At 44.2% G+C, this 22,889-nt stretch overlaps 1 protein-coding gene across 1 annotated transcript in view; it reads left to right on the forward strand.

Moving 5' to 3' along the window:
• The first annotated feature begins 207 nt into the window (after positions 1-207).
• The window catches only part of UVRAG (UV radiation resistance associated), a 79,655-nt gene continuing 56,973 nt past the window's right edge, over positions 208-22,889 (forward strand). Inside the window, exons 1-6 of the mRNA XM_033145982.1 lie at positions 208-526; positions 10,502-10,619; positions 13,399-13,433; positions 14,911-15,072; positions 15,619-15,693; positions 18,968-19,053. Coding sequence (XP_033001873.1) covers positions 449-526; positions 10,502-10,619; positions 13,399-13,433; positions 14,911-15,072; positions 15,619-15,693; positions 18,968-19,053 — 554 coding nt within the window. The 5' untranslated portion in view covers positions 208-448. The remainder of the gene's footprint in view (positions 527-10,501; positions 10,620-13,398; positions 13,434-14,910; positions 15,073-15,618; positions 15,694-18,967; positions 19,054-22,889) is intronic.

Here is a 22,889-nt window from a genome sequence, read left to right on the forward strand (position 1 = left end):
TGACTTCGCGGCTCTCAGGGTTTTTTGACAGAGGCGGCGTTTTCCCCCTTAAAAGCCTGACATACAAACCGCGGCGTCGCGGACGTCGGATTGGATCGGCGTTGCTGCGGACCAATGAGAACGCGGCGTGGCAAGCCGGAGCCCCTCCCCTCCTCCCGCTTGAGCCAATCAGCGGGCGGCGTGCCTCCGTCGGCGTCTTCCTCCGCGGTTCCCCTCTCGCGCAGCGGTGCTGGACAGGAACATGGCTCCGTGAGGGATTGAGCTGTCGGTCTCGGATCATTTCGGGCGGTTGAGGAGGCCGGTGAGGCGTCGGCGACCGTCGCGCCCCCCCCGCCGTCACCGTTAACCCTTCCGTGCCCGGCGGTGGCGGCGAGGACCCTGAGGGAGGGGGCTCAATGCGCAGGCGCGAAGGCCGCTCCCGCCGGGACGCCCCCCGCGCCCCGCCAGCATGAGCCAGACCGCCGCCGTCCTCCCCCCGCCGGGCCCGGCCTCCCGCGCCCTGCATGCGGAGCTGCCCTCTCAGCAGGTGGGTCGCCGCCTGGGGAGGGGAGTTGTTTGTTCCGCCCCCCCCCTTCGTGGCATGTGCACCGGGCAGGAAGAGGTTAATGGGCCCCGGTTTGCGGAGAAGGGCTTAGCAGCCTTGCAAGTAAGCTGGCGAAAGCGACTCGCCTGCACGGAAAGCGAAGGTTGGCTTGGCTTCAGTCGGCGGAGCAGGAAAGTCTTAATCCCAGGGCCACGGGTTCAAACCCCCGCTTTGGGCAAATAGGTTCCTGCATTGCAGGGGGTTTGGGGCTAGATGGCCCTTGGCATCCCTTCCAACTCTGCAAATCTAGTGGACCCAAGTCCCAAACGGTGTGCAGCCCTTCCGTTGGAGATTAGTTTGTTCCATCATTGTAGGGTGAAGGAAATAAGGCTGGTATGAATGGAGGCTGCACTTGCACCACGCATTTGTTGATATTGCTTCTGCTAACTTCCTTGCAGCCATAAAAGCCTTCCACGCTGATTTGCAGCAATCAGAAATAAGGCGGTTCCGATCCTAAGGCTTGCAATCTAAAAGAAAACTTGAAAAGGAAAGCATTTAGAAGTGGAGGACCGGGGCGGAGAGGGGGTTAAAGTGTTCTCTATGACAAGGAGAGATGAAGCAAATTATATAGGAAAACATTGTGTATCTATCGCACCCACCCCAGCTTCTGAAACATTATGCAAAAATAGGGGAAGGATTGTATCCTGCTAGTAGAGCGTCTGGTTTGCATGCAGGAGTTCCCAGTACCTATGGCATCTCCCGGAGAACTGCTGCCAGTCAGTGTGGACAACTAGATCGACCTAATGGTCTGACTTGGTATGAGGAAGCTTCCTATTTTCATGTAGGGCTTTTTTTGAATGACAGGGTATTTATTATTAAATACCTTATGAAGGTATTTTGCCTCTCAGTAGGTGGTTTGTTATGAAAATGCCATTTGTTTGGATGATGCATGTTCTCTCACCATGCTGCTCTCCCCCCCTTCAAGTGGAACATTTTTTTCTTAACCAGAATTACCTGATTATAAAGGAAATGAGAGGAGAGACATTTCCCCCCCCCCTTTTACACTAGCATTCTTCCTCCTCCCCCTTGTTTACTTGACTGATGTTTTTGTAAAGATCTTGTTGATGTGACTTGTGCTGTACTGTGAAGCTTGTTTGGAAAGGGACAGGGAGCTTAAGCAAATCTGCAGCTCTTTTGTTTGATGGCTTACCTAAATATAGCATCGTGTGTTTGTAGCTTCAAAGCTCAGCTACTTTTCAGCTTTCTTTTGAAGTTCTGCTTCAGTCAGTGCTGGAAGGGCTCGGTGATCAGTGCAGTTTCTCAACACCGTCCTCTTGACATGTATTCAGTTGGCAGACTAAAGATATCTTTTTCCCATTCTGTTGTTTGGAACATGCTTTGTGAAATAGAATCTGCCACTTGGTGCCTTCATGTGCGCTTTGAGAATGCATGTGTACCATTAAAAGTTTGCCAAGAGAGGAAGTAGATATGTACTGGTCAACTTACTCTGTGATTGATCCCACTTTACCCCCTTGTCTACTCCACAGTTGATTAAAAAGGATTGCAAGGATTTCATTTAAAGCATGGGTGAGGAACCTGTTGCTCTCTAGGTTTTTCTGGATACTAGTGTCTTTCAGCCCTGGCCAGTGTTACATTGGTAAGGAGTGATGGAAGTTGCAGTCCAGTAACATCTGAAGGGCCCTGAGTTCCCTTATCCCTGATTTAAAGGATTAGGCAGAGTCTCTGCTTTAAAGCCTGGCAAGTCAGGTGTATGTTAGCTGCTTGGGTTTTGCTTTCAGATCCAGCACCCCTAGTATCTCCCTGACTATTGCTTATCATTTATGAGCTCTATTTCTGTGGCAGTCGGTTGTTGGCATCCATCTGTCTTGAGTGACAATGGAGTGTGCCTCTGAAGGTGAAACCACCAAAGCAGCACCAAAGTTAGTTCCCTGGGTTGCAAGCCTGGGCAGTATGTATGGAGGTCCTGGGCTGCCCAGATGACAAAGCCTACCCACCTCGGCCTTAGGGGCTTCACTCTGGATTTGTGTAGGGTTTACTCCTTATCCTTTTCTTCTCCTGAAGATAACCTGCAAGGCAGCTAGCAGAGGATTAGGATAATAGTTTTCCTCCTTCTTCAAGATAAGTTACCTTCCCAGGTTGATGAATCCCAGCTACCCCTCACTTCCTTCTGCAGTGTGTGCAGAAACCTCCTTCTTGACCCGCTATTGGTCTTGTCTGCTCAGTTTGTTGGAGCCTGTCTTCACGTGCAGGGGAAGTCCCAAACTCACTGAAAGTTTGAGACCCATTGGCTTACCCTCACTTGGTTTAGCGGGCCAGTCGAAGCTGTTTCTTCGGTGTGGCCACTGTCACATGCTGGCAGGGAGAGCTGAGTGCAGGGTGGGGGGACGAAAGGTGGACAAACCACCCCAGAAAGAGCCCGTGTCCCCCACCAACGGCACTACCCCTCCCTTAACACCCCACTCAGTTTCTGCTTGGTTAATATCTAGTTCTAACAATTAAGAACAAGCTGGAATTTCTGGGGCAGGAAATAGTTATAAACAGCATAAGAAATTGAGAATAACTCAATGTCTTCAGTTAGCTCTTAGCATATTAACCTTGATGCTCACTTGGATTACAGTTTGTTTACACTGCCAAGCAACAAACCTCTACGTTATTATAAGTAGTGAAGCATTAGATCTGTCTTTATATTAAAATGAATGTGAACTTCTGAATCTTAAGCGGGAATGAGGTTCTTACAGATCTTTGTTTTCCTATTGGCTGTGACTGGGCAGCCTAGTGGAACAAATCATCCCTATGGCTGCAATTCCCCTTGGAAGGATTTCAGTAAAAAAGTTGAGCAGTCACGCTCCTGTCAGTTGATCTCTCAGAAGTTGCAGTGCTGCTTTCGGATGCTTGTTCGACAGATGTCATGCATTTCTACTTAAAAACAACCCATTCCATGGCTGCTTTCTCTTAGTTCTGGTTGAAGTGATCACAAGTCTTTGCCATCAAATGTAGTTTGAGCACAAGATGGATCTCTAAGGTTTGTTCACACATTCATCTTCACATGTGGTAGCCATTCTATAATCAGCCAGCCCATGCTATCTTGGCTCTGCGAACGCTTAAAACTCCTAAATTTTATGCTCTGCTGTACAAACTGAATGGTGGAAAGTTCATTTCAGATACTTGAACACGTGTACTTATGATTGCAACACCACTATACTACACACAACACTGATATATGCTGACTTCAAAGGCAGATACAACAGTGTAAATATACAATAGTGTAAATATTTGAGATCTCCATCAGCTGCAACTATGGACCGTGAGTAGTTCTTGCATTCAAGCAAGTTAGCTTTCTGCACTGCCTCAACATTTCAAACTGATATCTGACAGGGAAAGTGTTTCCTGTTATGTAAAAACCTGTACAGGTAGTGGGAAAGAGAATACTGTTTGCATTCGAGCCACTTACCTTTGTTTTTTGTTTTTTTCCAGTTGTGGATGGAACATGGTTTCTTGCATGTGGCAATGGGTTTCATGTCCTGGGTATCTGTGGGGATTACAATACTGTCTATTGTAGAACTAGACCTCTATAAATTGATGTAGGCATAACTTTTGTGATTTTCTGCAGATATTGTTGGGGCTATTCGAGGATTGCAAAATCCTTTGTCATAGGCTTTCCATTCTTGTGGTCAGCAGGTTGGAGCAGGAAACTGTGATTGTCCGCTTAACATGGTAGTTAGGGCTTTTTATTTCTTTGTTGTTGGTTTTTTTTTAAGAAGATCATTAGTTTTAAAACAGGGTAGAACTTTTACCTGTTAAGTCCTCCTTTTTGTCGGGTTTCTTGTTGGATAACAAGACTTTCAAGATGTCATGTTGAAAGTGTTGGTGTACATGGAAGAATATAGTAAACTTTGCATTCTTCTATCTAGGGAGCTTTCATATCCCTTTATTTTTTCTGTTAACAGGAAATGAGATTTCATTCTAAATGCCTTCTGCTTGGCTGGAAATTGGCCAGTTTGCTTACTTAACTTTTGAGTCCTGTAAATTTCTTCAAGCCATTAGTAGGTTTTGGACCAGAGGAAGTTTGTTTAAAAACTTACCTTGTAGCTTATGCCTGGAACAAAGCACATTTATAGTTGTCTCAAACCTCACTGTTGTATGATATCCAGACTTGTTTTGTTTTGTTTTCTGGTGTTTGTGAGGACAGCTGTCAAACTACATTGTAGACCACAGGGAAAATTGTGTGGTTTGGTATCTGGGCAAGGGACTGTTTTTGGCACAGGAAGGTGTGGGAGGCTTTTGGAATCTGTGGAATATATGAATAAACTCGTAGCTTTCTACTAAAGCAGTTTTCCTAATTTTTCTAAGAGTAGAAAGTAGGTATGACATCCATACGTACCACTTTCATTTCCCCACTAAGGTCTTTGCTTTAACCCAGCCAGAAGGGCGGGGTACAAATAAATTATTATTATTATTATTATTATTATTATTATTAACTGCACTAATATTTGCATGTGGAAAATGTGCAGCACAATCCTAAGCATGCTTCTACTGAAGTAAAAGGTAAAGGGACCCCTGACCATTAGGTCCAGTCACGGATGACTCTTGGGGTTGCAGCGCTCATCTCGCTTTATTGGCCAAGGGAGCCGGCATACAGCTTCTGGGTCATGTGCCCAGCATGACTAAGCCACTTCTGGCGAACCAGAGCAGCGCATGGAAATGCCGTTTACCTTCCCACCCAGAGTGGTACCTATTTATCTACTTGCACTTGACGTGCTTTTGAACTGCTAGGTGGGCAGGAGCAGGGACTGAGCAATGGGAGCTCACTCCGTCGCGGGGATTCAAACCGCCGACCTTCTGATCAGCAAGCCCTAGGCTCTGTGGTTTAGACCACAGCGCCACCCGCGTCCCAGTCTACTGAAGTAGGCCCCACTTATTTAGGGTTTCATTTTGCAATAGTTCCTGCAACTTGGAGTTAGCATTTTTGAAAGCAAAAAGTGGACATTGCCGCCTTTCTGGGGAGAGGCTTCTGGCATTCCTAGTTTAGAACTGCAGCATTTTCTGTGAGTTGAACTTTCCTGCCAGTAGTGCTTTATCTCTTGGTGATTATTTATACTTCTGTTCCTCGGGTCTGTTAAGATCCCCAGAATTTTGAAAGAAATAGTTTGGGCAGTTTAAGAAACTCAAGATATATCAGCTAGGTGCTAAATACCTCCTTAAGCCAGGGTTACAATTGCCAAAACGGAATGCTTAGTTGCCATTCTGGGGCCAGACGGCTCGAAAATGTAATGGATAGAATTCTACAGGGTGTGTTGCTAGTGTGTGAAAACAGTCAAGAACCATGCACCTTCACATGGTGGAGACATCAGGTGCCATCCTGGCACCCGGGCATCTTCACTTGGTTGCAAGTTGCCGATTGTTGTTGTTGTTCAGTTGTTCACTCGTGTCCGACTCTTCGTGACCCCATGGACCAGAGCACGCCAGGCACACCTATCTTTCACTGCCTCCCGCACTTTGGCCAAACTCATGCCAGTCGCTTCGAGAACACTGTCCAACCATCTCATCCTCTGTCGTCCCCTTCTCCTTGTGCCCTCCATCTTTCCCAACATCAGGGTCTTTTCCAGGGAGTCTTCTCTTCTCATGAGGTGGACAAAGTACTGGAGCCTCAACTTCAGGATCTGTCCTTCCAGTGAGCACTCAGGGCTGATTTCTTTAAGGATGGATAAGTTTGATCTTTTTGCAGTCCATGGGACTCTCAAGAGTCTCCTCCAGCACCATAATTCAAAAGCATCAATTCTTCGGCGATCAGTCTTCTTTATGGTCCAGCTCTCATTTCCATACATTACTACTGGGAAAACCATAGCTATGCCGACCTTTGTCGGCAAGGTGATGTCTCTGCTTTTTAAGATGCTGTCTAGGTTTGTCATTGCTTTCCTCCCAAGAAGCAGGCGTCTTTTAATTTTGTGACTGCTGTCACCATCTGCAGTGATCATGGAGCCCAAGAAAGTAAAATCTCTTACTGCCTCCATTTCTTCCCCTTCTATTTGCCAGGAGGTGATGGGACCAGTGGCCATGACCTTAGTTTTTTTGATGTTGAGCTTCAGACCATATTTTGCGCTCTCCTCTTTCACCCTCATTAAAAGGTTGAAAGAGGAAAGTGCAAAATATGGTCAGAAGCTCAACATCAAAAAAATTAGTCAGGTGCAAAATCCCCCTAGCGAATTTTGAATGCTGAGTTGAAGTGGACTTTGCTGGTTTACTTACTTCTTTCTGCAGGGGAGAAAGCAAATGCTCCAACATGACTCTCTGATACTGCAGCGGTCAACACATCTGACACTAGTATGAGGCTTCTGGTTGTTGTCTAGCACAATTCATGAGGAAAAATGAATAGGAGGAGTTGGCTACTATGATGAGAATTTTGATTATTAGTTCACCCGAAATGTACTGCACTTTTATCAGCAAGCACTTATACAAAGTAACAGTTACAGTTTTTCAAAGCTGCATTATGAACTTTCACTTAACTCTACAAAGCCACAAAGAAAGTTCAACTAGAATGTTTAGTAGCACAAGAATAAGTGTCATTTAAACTAAAGCTATTTTCAGTTGGTCTAGACAGTTGTCCTTAATTCCAGGAAATAAGTTCTGCAACTCTGCAGGATTAAGTGGTAAAACTGGGTGGCATGATTTTTGCCTTTCTTATGTAGTCACTACGAAGACATTTTGGCACAACATAAAAGCACGAGAGGGAGCTAAGCATCGTGGCCTAGGAATTCTTTGTGATTGCAATGGGGAAACCTCTGTGCCTTTAGGAATGGAGACCTTTGTGTGCCAGTGAAAAGCAGGTTCCCTGAGTTTGGTTGGTACATTCTGGTCTGTCTACCCCCCTTCCTTTCAGATAGTGTTTAATCAAGAGGTGCTGGGGTTGAGCTTAGCTGGAATTCATAACCTTCAGCAACCTGGGTACCAGTTGGTGTACTGTACTTCTGCATGCTTGAATCCCTAGAAGATCTACCTAAATATTCAAATTGTGTTGCCTTAAAAGTTGTGTGGTTGGAAACTTGTTTTTGACAACTTAAAAAACCTTTTTTTGAACAGTGGTTGAGGTCTTCAAATAAGCAAGAAGGTAGGCTGCAGTAGGTGCTGTTCAGACTTCGTTGGTAAATCTGCTCTATAATTCTCAAGTCCAGACCTTCTATAACTAATTTAGAAAAATCACATAAAGAGATTAAGGCTAAAATACCAAATTCTCAGCATGCACTGTACATTAGAAATATTCTAAAGGCAATAAAATTAATCAGGAGTATGAAGCATAATGAAATTAATACGTGCAAAGAAGGACCAGTTGAGAATATTAATATCCATGGCAGCACTGGCTAATTTGTTTTTCTTCAGATGCAATCATATTTTGCACATCAAACAGAAGACAGAATAGATAATGTTCCATAATAATTGCAGCTAAACCATGCTGTACTACTTAGCTATTTGATAAGCACAATTTGTGCCCTGTAGAATTTCACCATGCTTCATTACATGGTGCTAGTTGTCAGAGTGGTAGGGAAAGCTTGTCAACCAGTAACTTGGGCAGCTTAAATATGTCAGTCTGTGATGTGGTGTTAGTCATGGATCAATTGCAGGCTCAGATGTTCTCCAGGCTTCCTTTGTCCGGCATCCGCATCCATCCAGTGCAGAAAGAGTTTTTTGTATTGATAGCCTCTGCATTTTACAGATGATGGAACATTGTGTTTACTATGGCTGAATTACAAAGAAAGTGCTCTGTCTCAACTTTTCAGCTTCAGGTCCTCGTAGCCTGCCAAACGGTGACTCTTGTGTAATATGAACAATACAGGGGAAATGCCTGGAAGAATCTGATACTTGAAGGCACAAATTGCCAAAGCAGATACCCCAGAAGCTTCTCCAGCACTTATTTTGTAAGCCTGTATGCCGCTTCAGGAATCCTCTTCATGAGATTATAGGAGTTCTGAGTTCACCCTCTACAGATCGTACACCCCACCAGTTCTCTGAAGCTGGGTAATCCCCCTTCTGTTATACCAGAACACTTAGTTGAAACCTGGAAAGTGAGGACATAGTAGTTCAGGAAATGGTTTGAGGAAGTGGCAGCCCTTGAAAGGAGAGCCTTGAAGCGTAGGTAGGGGATTATCTTGAGAAGCTGAAAGGATTTGCGTTGCTTATGTGAGATTCCTCCAGGAAAAAGTCTTCGCCGTGGAATCACGTTCATCCAGTGCTATACCAGCTGCACTGGCTCCTGGTGGAGTACAGGATCAGGTTTAAGGTGCTGGTTTTAACCTTTAAATCCCTATATGGCCTAGGACCCTCGTACCTATGGGACCGCCTCTCCTGGTACACCCCACGGAGGACCTTACGGTCTACAAATAATAACACCTTGCAGATCCCGGGCCTCAGAGAGATTAGGCTGGCCTCGACCAGGGCCAGGGCCTTTTTGGCCTTGGCCCCGGCCTGGTGGAACGCTCTGCCACAAGAGATCAGGGCCCTGCAGGATTTGACATCTTTCCGCAGGGCCTGCAAGACGGAGTTGTTCCGCCAGGCCTTTGGTCAGGGCTCAGCCTGACTCCTCTTTTCTTTTTGTATAAGAACTAATATGAAATAGGCCTCCTAGCATTCTCACAGGCCCATATAAGACAAACATAAACAGTTGGTCCAATGAGCACTTACTGTTCCCAACCCTAACTCTGCGGAAAGCCATCTAATGAGACTTTAATTTGATTTTGACCTGTTTTTAGGAGGTAATTTAATTATTGTTTGATTTTATACTAATGTTATATATTTGATGTTAGCTGCCCTGAGCCCGACTTCGGCCAGGGAGGGCAGGATATAAATAAAATATTATTATTATTATTTATTAAAAGAGAAACGGGACTCTGTTACTTGTAGGTCACTAGTTGAGCGCAGCCATATTTAGATAATTGCCGGAGACCACAGAGAGAAAAGGCATTCCTATCCATATTGTGCTTCTCATTTGTGTGCAGCATCTTTCAGATGATACCAGATGTGCAGGGATGTGTGTGAAACACTAATCTTTTCCTACCACTATGGAAAGTAACACAACAGCTGAGGGTGGTAGGGGAAACGGACTGTGGTACAGTACTGTTGAAAAAAGCTGTTAATTCCTCTTAGGGCTCAACCAGACTTCCTTCTGTGCTGTGTTTCTAGGCACAGGTCCAAGCACAAGTCCAAGTGGGATTTTTTGTTGTTGTTCTCTCGGTGCTTTCTCTGGGTAAACCCGTGTTATACCACTGATTCAGAGCAAACGGCATTCATATTTTCCATGGACTGTCGTTAGCGTGGTAAAAAACGGAGTTTTCCTGGGAAGGGCGGTGCAAATGGAAATCTGGACGAGCCCCTACTCTGCAACTTCCTGGAGGTTCCGTCCTTGTGTACATAGAAAACAGAGACAAAATAGTTCTGCTCTTCGGCTTACTTCAGCTTCAGTGTTGGTTTGTGAGATTCACCCAGGGGTGGCTAATGTTTTCAGTAAATGCGCATCAAGTCAAGTCCACTGGGGCTGAGAGTGCCGCTCTGATAATTGGCACAATGCTCTAGTCTAGGGTTAGCCAGTGTGGTGCCCTTCTGATGTTGCCTCATTACAACTCACATCATTCCTGGCCCTGATAAGGAATGTTTAGCAACAATTGGGTATGGTTGGTGGCACTCTTGAGGAACCCTAAGAAATTTGAAAAACCTGTGAGAAGTTGAAATCCTGTGCTTCAGTACTTTAAGGGAAAATTAGAGATCAAAGAGGTGTACGATGCTGTGAAACATACTGAAGTTAGGAGAATAAAATTACGTTTTACTTGGATTAAAATGCAGTTTTTACATGTTGAATGAATTATGTAAGGAAGACTGTCCTAATCTTGTTATAATGTATGTTGTGCATTTTCATCATCATGCTTATGTTGCCACTTCCATTCTTAAAAATTTGTTTCTGTTTCTTTGCAGCGGCGTCTTCGTCACCTGCGGAACATAGCAGCACGGAACATCGTGAATAGGAATGGCTATCGTCTCCTGGACACCTACTTCACTCTTCACTTGTGTAATAATGCAAAGATATGTAAAGGTACATGCAAGCCAGTTCCCATAATTTCTCGCTCTCTCTCTTTCTTTGCCCTTATACGATCTAATCAGTTTCCCAGACTCTTCATGTTGGTGGCGCACTTTTTAGACTTGCATCATTTCGCGGCACAGCAATTTAGTTTTACTAACAAGCTGGAGGTCCGCACGACGCACCTACACACTGCAGCCGACACATTACCGTGTTGCGACACACGGTTTTGGAAAGCTCTGCTCTAGGTTAATGCTTAGGCTGAAACTAGATAGCGTGGAAGCAGCAGCATTTGTTCCCTCATAGTGATGTCTGCTGGTGCGTATCAGTTCATGTGACGTGATTGCAGCATGAATTGCACCTTGCAAGGGGCAAGCAAGGAAGTAAAAGAGGGAAAACCACAGTAGGAAAACAATACTTTGTCCATCAGAGGCAATGGGAGAGCAGGAGAAGGATGTTTGGGGTGGCTGGTTTCAGCATCTCTTGTTCCTTATCTCTTCTTCAGTTTTGGCTTGACATTTATGGACCACCCAGTGACTTCTTGGCAGAGCTAGAGTTCAAATCTTGGTCTCACAAGGCCAAATCTGATTCAGAGGAGGAGGGGAAATAAGTCTCGCTATGTGTGTGTATGTGTTCATAGGGAGTTGATGGTGTCTGGGCTAGAGAAAGCATAGGAAGTGTTCCTGATCAGTGAAGTTTTAGACTTTCCTAATCTTTGAAAGAGAAACTTTTTAAAAACTGAAATCCTTCAGATTCTGCTCTTGTTGAATTCTGCACTTTGCATCTCAAGTCCGTTTTACTAATCCCCAAGAAACCTTACAGCTTGATTGCGCTCAACAGCCACAGTAGTAGCTACAAAAGGATTAACAGATGTCCATATACCCCTTAGTGTACGATGTCTTTGGGTGTTTACACCTTCTGTTTCTGTGGTCTGATCTCCCTGCCTCTGTATACTGGCAAGTAGATCAAGCTGTTGCAGGCAGCTGCAGTTCGCTTTCCTGGCTGCTGTGGACGCAAAGAATTTATGTCGTGCCACCCCTGTGCCTCTGACCTGTCCCCAGATCGTGGCCAGTCTTTTCTTAATATTTTTCTAAGGTGCTTATCTCCATGGTAGCTAAGCTTTGAACTACCATTAAGAATCCAGAATGTGACCTCAGTGCTTGCGTTCATGGTCTTTGCCACTGGATTCTGTGGGCAGGATTGAGGACTAAATATTCCCACTCTCACACCAGCTCTCACACTGAAGAACTGAAAGTTAAGAGACTGGGGCTGCTGAGGCACTCACCCTAGCAGTTTGTCTTTTTTAAAGAGACTCTTCCTGAACAATCCTTTCAATTCAGGGTGGAGGAGCTACTTTTTTCAAAGCCTCAAAAATGATACTGACGTGAAGCTAGGAAATCATTCCAGGGACCGTTCCTCTTGGAATGCTTACCTTAAACAGTATTTGTAGAATATGTTGCAATGTCATCGTTTGACATTTTGGATAAATTTGATTTCCCCCCCCTTCCTAAAATAAAATAAAATAATGTAGCATGCTTATATTTGGAGTTGAAAATATTAAGTTTCTGCACATGGAAAACGTAAATGTTTTGCTCAGAAAAAGTAGAAACAGTGTACGTTTCGCATAGTAGTGTCAGGCTCACTTGTTTCATTATAAACTCCCAGTTTTATATTTATTTTTGCAGATTTTTCCATTTCCCCCAAGTACAGTAGGCATGCGGTAAAATAGTATGGTGTAGAGTGTTGGACCTGAAAGATCTCACTTCAGTTCATATCTCGGCCATGCACTCACTTTAACTTGTTGTCCCGTAGAGAACAACCCTATGCTGCTAGTTACGATGGCTTTATATTACCTCCAGCATCGGAGACAGTATGCTCCTGAATACATAGCTGCCTGGCATGCACAAGCGGGAGACATCTGTTGCCCTTTTTCGTGGCCACTGTGAGAACAGAATGCTGGACTAGAGAGGCCTCTGGTCTCATTCAGCAGAACTGCCCTTATCCATATTTACTCTTAACACAGTCCCACTGTGTTAAATGACCATTTCTCCTAGGCAAATGTGTATAGGTTTGCAGGTTTACCGGTAATCTGTTTCCTCACATTAAAATTTTTTTGTGACAAAAGCGTGTAGAGGTTTTTGTAGCCAAATAATTTTAGTTTAAACTAATGTCTGGCTGAAGCAGATGAACATTCTTCTTTGAGGCACTGCCTTCCTTCTGGAATTAAAGCCAAGCAACTGTTCTGCAGTAGTATTTAAGTTTGCAGTTCAGTAGACCTAAAATGAACCTAGTTCCAGTGCTCTGTGGGTGCATGCCTAATTTTTTTTAATTTTAAACCTTGGCACTTGCAGCTCCTGAAATATATTTGTAAAAATGGACTCTCACTTAGGCTGCTAGTGCCTCCTTCGCCATCCACATTGAATCCTGCAGGTTTGTCTGTTTACACTGTGTTCAGCGTGCCATTTCCTTTTGCTTTTTGGTGCCATCATAATGTGGCAAGTGATAGATTTTCTGGCCGCATGTGCTTCCCATTCCCCTTGCCCATGCTTCCCCTGGCACCATGTTCCTCTTGTTCATAGTCAGGGTAGCTTATTTTCCATGAGGGTCATTCATTATTATTTTGAACGAATCCTTATCAAGTTTCCCCTAGAATAAAATATGTTTCTTTGGTATGCGAGTTACCTTTCATACGAATGTGAAAATCATTTTTTCCATAGCATAAGAACCTGTTCTGTATCCCAGACCTGCACAGTCTGACTTCTAATGATTTCTTTAATTTTGTTTCCTTTTCTAGAATTTTATAAGAGTGAAGTGATAAAGAATTCTCTGGTAAGTTGCCTTCACTGGGAGGCTTAAGCAAATTTCCATATTAATCTTTTCTCCAAAATGTCTAGATAGTTGACTGAAACATTGTTCAAACTGTCTCAGTGTTTCCATTTGGCATTATGTGCAAGTTGGCAAGCTGTGTGCGTTGCTGCGTTAAACTGGAGACTGGCATTAGTTTTTTAAGGCAGCTGAACGAGGCTTTGTTTCCTGTCATGTAAACACAGAGCTGCTTCTGGGCAGGGTTTGAAACACTGTGATAACTTGTGATAAAGGTTTGGTGACTGTGCATGTCGCACGGAGTGATCTTCTTGCAACCTCTTCTCGTAGCTGGCCTTGGATTTTCCTTTATAGTGTGAATATCATAGTGATGTCAAATGATTGATAGGCCCCGCTCGCCAATTGGAATGTCCCACCAAGGCTGGAGGAACCCAGGATCCTGCCTACCAGCCAGTCACATCCAATTCACCGCCTATATTCAGGGGAAAACCAAAACAAACACAAAAATAGGTCCCAGAGAAGAAAAGCAAGCAAGCACACACACACACAAAGTTCCCATCCTTCTTTACCCGGGGTTGTTTGTTGCTGCCTTTCCTTTCCCTGTCCTGCCCATCAAAGTGTTGGTGTTGACCTTTAAAGCCCTAAACAGCCTGAGCCCAGTAGATCTGAAGGAACGTCTCCACCCCCATCGTTCAGCCTGGACACTGAGGTCCAGCGCCGAGGGCCTTCTGACAGTTCCCTCCCTGCAAGAAGTGAGGTTACAGGGAACCAGGCAGAGGGCCTTCTCGGTAGCGGCCCCCCCCCCCCCCCCCGGTGGAACGTGCTCCCACCAGATGTCAAGGAAATAAGTAGCTATCTGACTTTTAGAAGACACCTGAAGGCAGCCCTGTTTAGGGAAGTTTTTAATGTTTGATGTTTTATTGTGTTTTTAATACATTGTTGGGAGCCGCCCAGCAAGATTAACATCATCATCATCATCTGGACAAGAGAACCCCGTTACTAAGTTATCCCTAGTTATAATAAAGGGGGATTACCCACACAGGCGGACCTCAAGGCATCAAGGTGGTGAGAAGCGAAAAAGTGACCCGGAACACCTCAGAAATAATACACTTAGTAACAGAGGGGTAGTTGGCAGGGAGGTTTGTCGCAACATCATCATCATCATCTGTTCCCTCCTCTTTACCTACCTTAACCTGTTTCTTTCAAAGCATTTCCTTCCCTGCTCTAGGGCCTATCTCAGTGTAGAAAACTCGAGAAAGTTGTGTGTGTATGTGTGTAGTGCAGAAACTTAATGGGCACTGGAAACTCATAGGCACCTTTGCACTGCTCTGTTGGGGCTACTAGATTGAGCACATTCTTTTAAAAACATTGGACTAAATGAGTCAGTGGTCTGTCTTAGTATATGGTAGCTTAATTTATGGTCAGATAAAAGCTTGAACATTTTCAGTATACTGTAGCTGTCTGTCTCTTTTCCCAACAACAGAATCCAACATGGCGAAGTCTTGACTTTGGTCTTATGCCCGATCGCCTCGATACGTCCGTTTCCTGCTTTGTGGTGAGGATATGGGGTGGCAAGAATGACGCCCATCAGCTGCTGATAGAGTGGAAAGTCAATCTCGATGGACTCAGATATGTGGGCCAGCAGGTAAAAGAAAAAACATGCTGCTTTTACCACGGGTTGCCAGCTAGTTAGAGAAAGTTTCAGCAGACATCTGTTCTTGTTGGGCTATCTCAACAGATCTCTTAAGTATCATTTTAAGGACAAAGTTAGTAAATGCTGGACAAAATTGTAATGGGACAGTGAGATTCTGTTGCTCATGTTGACAACTGACCCTCCGCACTGGTGAATGGTCGACTTACTCATGGTTCAGTAATTTTACACTTTGCCAGGTTTCAAAAGAATACTGCCTTCATGTTTACTGCAGTGTTTTGTAACTTCTTTTGAGACTAACCTTTTTAGTTCCACAATACTTGCTTCTGTGTTTGCATTTTGTGAAATTTGGTCCGGGAAGTGAATGCCTGGGACCATATTCCACATTCCTCTCCTCTGTTGGGCAGATGGTGACCTTGGATAATTGAAGGAAGTCTGTAAACTGATTATTCCTGTAATGAATGTTACCTTGACTGCTAGGAGAACTAATGAAATTCAAAATCAAGTTCACTGAATCTGTGGCACTGTTTTAATTAACAGATACATGCTCGTAGCCCAAATGAAATTATTTTTGGGCTGAACGATGGCTATTACGGAGCCTCATATGAACAAAAGGTAAGGATACATATATTGTATATGTCATTAGTGTTGTAGATAGGCTTCAATTGTTCACATGGGTGCTACAGGTAAGTCACAGATTGGAACCTACATAGTAATCCCTCTAGGGAAGACCACCTCAGTTACCATTTAGAAATAAGTCTGGTGGTTTGTCACCTCTGGGTGACAGCTCAGAGAGCTGAATACTGTATTGGCCTGAATATAAGCCTCATCTTTTTCCCCCAAATTCCAACTGTGAAAAGTTAAAGTGCAGCTTAAATTCACGACCTTACAAAAAACTGGCTTTTACGATATCGCTGCTGAAACAGACATACGGTAAAACGGAACGGGTGTGAGTGCCTGCGGAATTTTAAGGGAGTGGCTTATATTCGGGTATTGTCTTTTTTCTCTTCCCCCCCCCCCCGAATTTTAAAGATGTGGCTTATATTCGGGTGCGGCTTATATCTGGGCCAATACGGTTTTTCTTACAGTTATGTGTGACAGCTACTGGATATGAAGTTTCTGGCCTTTCTGCCTGAGATGTGGATCTTGCCAAAGTCACCCGATCAGTTTACGAAGGCAGGGTTGGCATAATGAACTGTATTCACAGCTCCCCAGGGAGATAATTTTGATGTATTTTAGCTTTTTGAAGATCATGGGTTTCAAACAGTTTTGTTGAGCTTCTCTTAATCCAAAGTGGAATTTGGAGACTTCCTACAGCTACTGATTAAATGAATGGGTGCGTATGGGTGTACTTGCTCGTTACATTTGGAATCTGAAGGGGAAAGCCAAAGGCCCATGTTAAGATCTATGGAGATTGCGCACATACAAGCATTTCCAGTTTGTGGAGCATTCAACTTCCAGTTCAAAATGCAGCTACGATGACTTCCGGCGAGGTCGCCATCGCGGGCGGTCGCTGGGTTGCCTCGGCTGTGAGGCCACTCAGTCCAGCCCAGGGGTTGGAGCCCCGCCACCGCTACGCGGGGCTCCGGTGAGGCCGGGAAGAGCGTCCCGTGCGTTGGGCTCCCCGGCGGGCCCGCTAGGCTACGCACCCTTCCCTCGCTCCCCCTGTAAAGGGGGAGTGGGGGTGAAGGGAACGCGGAGCCGGGCCATTAGGGGAAATGCCCCAACCGGGCGGAAAAGCGGCGAGAACTGGCCGTGGTGAGCGAAGACGTTCTCCCTGAGAGATGAAAGGGAAAGAAGCAGGAGGTCGTAAGTACTTGATTGGATTAACTGCTGAGTTTAAAGACTTAACGACTTAACGACCCTGGAGGCTGTAGATAAAGGAAGTCTGCCTGTCTCCCTTCGGAGGCAAGAGAAATAACAGATTGTGATACTGTTGCTATTGGATGGATATATTGTTAAGACTTTTTTAGGAGTGAGACTTTACAGATCTCCCTTGGGGGAGGAAGAGGATGGAAAATATTCCATTTGAAAGTTTTGGTCTTTGCGCCCCGGTTTCAGAGAAAATGGCTGCGAAGACTCTGAACCGAAGTGGAAAATTACTGCTACATGATGAATAACACTGAAATAGAAACTGAAATTTGATACCTATGCCCGTCCTCACCATGTTGGGTTTTGTTTTTGAAACTGTTTTGGACTCTGGACTAACTGATGAAGAAAGGATTATTATACTGAAACTGGAACTGATTAATCGGAAATTGAAGGTTTTGAGTGGGGTTTTGAAGAAAAATCTATTTCCCACAGAGGAGACCTTCCAGATACTCGATACTATGGAAAAAAGTCTGGGCAAAGAGCTGAGGGAGTTGATTGGAAAATTGAGCGAGTTGGCATGGCGATCCCCGGAAAAAGAAGCGAGGAATGTTATATCCAGCCCCCGAGGTGTGAGCTCGGGAGCGATGGTCAAGAAATTAAGATATTTACAAATAGAAGAATGCAGCATTGAATGGGAGAAGCCGAGAGAAGATGAACAGTGTATCCTGATGCTCGATGCAAGGACTGTTGGGGACGGTGTCTGGTTCTGTGTCTGGTTCTGCGGGCGTATAAGAAAAGAGGACAATCTGAGGAGCGGTTCCGGCGAAAGATGGAGAAGGACATTGGATAGAGGGGGGATAGGGTGAACTCTTATCAAGTATAAAATATAAATGCTCTGTTAGGGTAATCTGAAATCGGAGGGTTAAGACATTAAGTTTTATTTTAACTTTTAATAAGAAAAGGGATATTTTGAAATTTTTTGATATTAGCAGCAGTTTAAGGGAAGAAGAATAGTTTAGATTTAATATAAGAATAATTTGTTAAGATCCAAAGAATTGTTATTAAGATTGTTGTTTAAGGTTTGAATTTTATTAAGTGAATAAAATTTTTAGAGAAAGGAAGTTATTAAAGTAGAATATGGATATAAAACCGAAGGAGAGAGGGTGGGGGAAGTCAATTGTCAAGATTTGGAACTAGAATATTTTCTTAAGTGTGTAAACAAGAAGAATTGTATTTGTGTTTGTATTTGATTTATATATGTAGGTGTGGGTGTGGGTTTATGTTTTGTTATGAAAATGCCAATAAATTCTTATTAAAAAAACAAAAAAACAAAACAAAATGCAGCTACGATCCTTGGGCAAGCTGTTCTTATTTCATAGCTTATGTAAAATTGGGATTGGAGGAGCTGTGGGAATAAAAACAAAACTGAAAAAAGGAAGTAGGGCTGAGTGAGCTGGCATGAGCCTCATATATAATTGACAAAAAAAACTTGTGTGATAAAGCTTGGAGCATTTTCAATAGCCTTATTTTATTATCAGATGTGTGGTCCCTATCTTGTATTGAATATGGGTGTAGCCTCCTGGCTCAGCAGCATGTGGGGATTTTTTTCAGAAGCAGTGAGCAGTTGGGCTTTTGAGAGAGTCCTCCGCTATTGACTCCTTCATTTATGCTCTACCATTCCCAAGCACTTTCTTCTCTGGCGGGGAAATACTTGCGGCAGGGGGGTGGGGGTGGGCAGGCAGGAATTACATATATTGATCAGCTAAGCAGATTAAAAAGGGAAATTTTTTCCATGCCTTCCTTAGGCGGCATGGGAACTGCTGTTTAAACTTAAGCTGCAGATAATTAAATTTTCCCCTTCAGCTTCCTTTTTGGCCTGGTGGTGCCTTACAAAGAAGTGTTTTCGTTTAGCAACTGAGATAAGCATAAGACATGGGCAGTCTTAAGAAGACGACTTCTAGATACACTTGTGGAAGAAAACAACAACAACAATGTAAAAAGGCCTTTAATAGGGAAATGGGACCTAATTTCAGTGTTATAAAAAGCAATTAATCAGCTACCCTGTTTGCCTTTTAAGGGCCTCTCAGGAACCCAGAAGAATAACCTCCTCCAGGTGGATCAGAACTGTGTTCGCAACTCATACGACGTCTTCTCTTTGCTGAGGTAACTCTTTTTTTAAATCCTGAAATAGAATTGTTGGCACAGATAGTGATATAAAAAGCATCACTGTCAATAGGCTGAACGTGCACAGCTTTTCAAGAGGTTTCCCCATCATGCCCATTATTGTGCATATAGCATTGTTGTGAAGATGCCCGGATGGTGATTCTCAACTCCTAGTACATGATCTTGGATGTCTCACGTTGATGCTCCTTAGGATTACTGCAGACCTGTTCCTTCTACAGTAAAACTTCTAGAGAGTTGTGCTTACTGTAGGTGGAGTTAACTGGTGAAGATTTCACCACCACCACCACTGGAAGAAGATGGAAGTGTCATACTAAAACGAACAGTGTGGTGAGGGATGGCCTGTTTATAACACAAGACCAGCTGTACTTCTCAGATGAATAGTAGCCTTGTCTCCAGTGTTTGCCTGATGTTGTAATGATGCATATTAGTAGCACAACACTCGATTCTTGGCTGCTGTTTCTTTCTTTTGCTTCCCCAGTATCGAACGATAAGTTCTAGCAAATATGGGAATAAGTGTTTTAGTATGGCTATCTCCACTGCAAGTTCCACACTTCAGTTGTGCATTCTGGGGAGAAGAAATATGGGTTGGAATCTCAAGTGGTACTTAGGTGAGCCTTTGTACTTGAGAGCACTCAGTGAATTTCTACAAAAAAATATATTAAAGGGCCTCTTGTTGGATCACATTATTGGCCTACCTAGCGAAGTATTGTCTGCACAGGCTATAGTTCAGCCTTCGCCAGCCTGATGGGGCTCCACGTGTTTTGGACTACGGCTCCCATCAGTCCCAGCCAGCGTCTGATAGGAGTTGTAGACCAAAACATCTGAAGGTTGGCAAGGCTCTCCAAAGTCTTGAGTCTTTCTCAGCCTTGTTTGCTACACTTTGATACAAGCAGCATAAGGTTCAGAAGGCAAATGCAAAGTCCTGCTCTTCAGCAACCCATCCCCAAACCCCACCCAAATCAAACGCATAAGTCGTAGGAAGAAGCATCCCTGACATGGCGGTGCACGTGAAAATGATGGTGGCTGTATATTCAGCCACAGGTGGTGTGATATTTAGTTGCATTAATAGACTCGTAGTTTTCAAGACACGAGAAATAATCCCCCTTGCTTCTGTACTAGTCTGGCCTCACCTGGAATGCTGTGTCAGGTTCTACAGGCCTCATTTTAAGAAATGCTTGGATAAGTCTGAATGAGTTCAAAGGAGGGCAAAGAAGATGGTTCAGAGAACAAGTCCTATGAGGGAAGATGGAAGGAACTTGAGTACAGTGGTACCTTGGTTCTCAAACGGCTTAGTTGATGAGCAAATCGGCTCCCAAATGCCACAAACAAACCTGGAAGTAAGTGTTCCGGTTTGCGAATGTTTTTCACAAGCTGAACGTCTGACGTGGCTTCTGCTTGAGGGCAGGAAGCTCCTGCAGCCAATTTGGAAGCTGTGCCTTGGTTTTCGAATTGTTTTGGGAGTCGAACAGACTTCTGGAACGGATTGAGTTTGAGGACCAAGGTACCAGGAAATGTATGTTTAGCCAGGAAAAGAGAAGAGAGAGTGAGGACAGATAGCACTTCTCAAATACCAGATGGCAGGACTAGATCAGTAGGGTTAAGTCATGAGAGAATACATTTTGGTTGGACCTTAGGAGAAACTTACTGATTCTAGGAGCAGTTTGAAAATGGGATCATGTACTTGGCAGTGGGGTGTGGGGAGTGGCTCTTCTTTATCAGATCCAAGGCTTACTCTGATTCATGCAAGACTGAACTTGGTGTCACCAAGTTGTTAGGATTCAAATTGCCCACTGTTTCTACTGATGAACTGCCACAGTTAGGGCAACTAGTGCCCTGATTGATTGATAGACTGAGTTTACTTATATTCCGCTTTTCCACAATGAGCTTTGCTCAAAGTGGCGTACAACAAACGTTCAAAACATCCAAATACAAATACACGAAATGCAAAGCATGTCAGTATATTCAGAAATTTCCTAGCTGAGCATTGCAATTTCTGTATGTGTGAATGGATAGACGTAACTGAAGTTTGATGGCCTATGAATGAGCATAGTATGTGTTGAACTCTGCTATAGAATATGCTCTGGACTGTGCACACAGCCTTGCTGAACTGCTTGTCCAGCTTGCTCAGGCCTTTCTCAACACCTCTCAAATAATGGGTAGCCAACATGTTATATGCATTAAGTCCCATCACCCCGACCATTGGAATCATCACACTAGATTAACCTTGTCTTAAATATTATTCGGAATTGCTTTGGAGCTAGAAAACTCAAATTTCTATATTGCAGCTCTACCAGAAGGTGTCACTCTTGGCTTGCAAGAATTATTATAGGGCATTTTAAAAAAATGAATGGTTGGTAGGGCAGAGCCGAACGTCGGCTGTTTTACTCATAAAGTTGTCTTCTACAAGCACTTTAATATTAAAGTTTTGATTCTACAGAAACATTGGCTGTCAAATTCTCAAACAACTGAGCTTATTTATATGTGTACTTAAAAGCAGGTGGACTGCTTACTGCCTAAGACAAAATTAACTTGTCAAGTATATGATACATCATGCATTCACTTACATGGTCACCAAGGCCCTATCTAGTCTAGCATCCTGTTTCCAACAGATAGATGTTTCTGTGAAGGATGGCACTAACTCAAGATCCCTTCTCCCAAGTTGGTGCTGCTTATTCAGCGTGGATTCTTCCAGTAAACAAAGAAGTGCTACCACAACTAATAGCCCCTGGCAGAATTATAAGAGCCTGCTGGATCAGGCCAGTGGCCCATCAAGTCCAGCATTTTGTTCTCACAGGCTGTCCAGGTGCCTGCAGGATTCAAGCACAAGAGCATCTCTCCCCTCCTGTGGTTTTCAACAACTGGTACTCAGAAGCATTGCTGCCTCCACTGTGGAGGGCAAGGCATAGCCCTCGTGGCTAGCAGCCTTCAGTAGACATATCCACCTCCTCTGGGAGGGAGTTTTGTTGTTTAACGATTAGCTGCAGAAAGAAGTACTTTCTTTTATCTGTCCTGAATCTTTCAACATTCATCTTCATTGGACGAATACCTTTCATCCCTTTTTAAAAAGCTACTGAAGCTGGAGACCATCTCCACGTGCCGTGGCAGTGACTTTGATAAGTTAACCATACATTATGTGGGGAGAAGCACCTTCTTCTGTCTTTCTGTGCTTAAAACAAATCAGAATTCTGGCCTCAACAATAGCTTTTGGCAACAGGAGGGAAGGATCTTCAGGCTGCACCTCCTTGACTCTGGAGCTGTTGTTGTGCTTTGCACGTGCTTTTCAGCTCATATTTTCAGCTGTGAGGGTTAGAAGCAATTTAAATAAAATGATTCCCTGGAGGAGGAAGACTGTCAAATACCAAATGGTCCTTCTCTGTGGCCTTCTGTCACCCCCACCTTTAAATGAACATTATATCATGCTGTGGTAATAATTTCTTACGTAAAATAGATGTGCCACATGTGAGTGTGCCGGGAGATCAAATAGGAGCAGGGCAGGGTTGGTTGGAGTGCCTCTCTGTTAGTAGCTTTGTAGAAGAATGCTGGTGGGTCTAATCACCCCCTAGGTAAAGGTAAAGGTACCCCAGACCGTTAGGTCCAGTCGCAGACGACTCTGGGGTTGCGCGCTCATCTTGCTCTATAGGCCAAGGGAGCCAGCGTTTGTCCGCAGGCAGCTTCCGGGTCATGTGGCCAGCAGGACTAAGCTGCTTCTGGCGAACCAGAGCAGCGCACAGAAACACAGTTTACCTTCCTTCCAGAGCAGTACCTATTTATCTCCCTGCATTTCGACGTGCTTTTGAACTGCTAGGTTGGCAGGA

The sequence above is a fragment of the Lacerta agilis genome, chromosome 4 (genome assembly GCF_009819535.1).
Source record: "Lacerta agilis isolate rLacAgi1 chromosome 4, rLacAgi1.pri, whole genome shotgun sequence".
NCBI lineage: Eukaryota > Metazoa > Chordata > Lepidosauria > Squamata > Lacertidae > Lacerta > Lacerta agilis.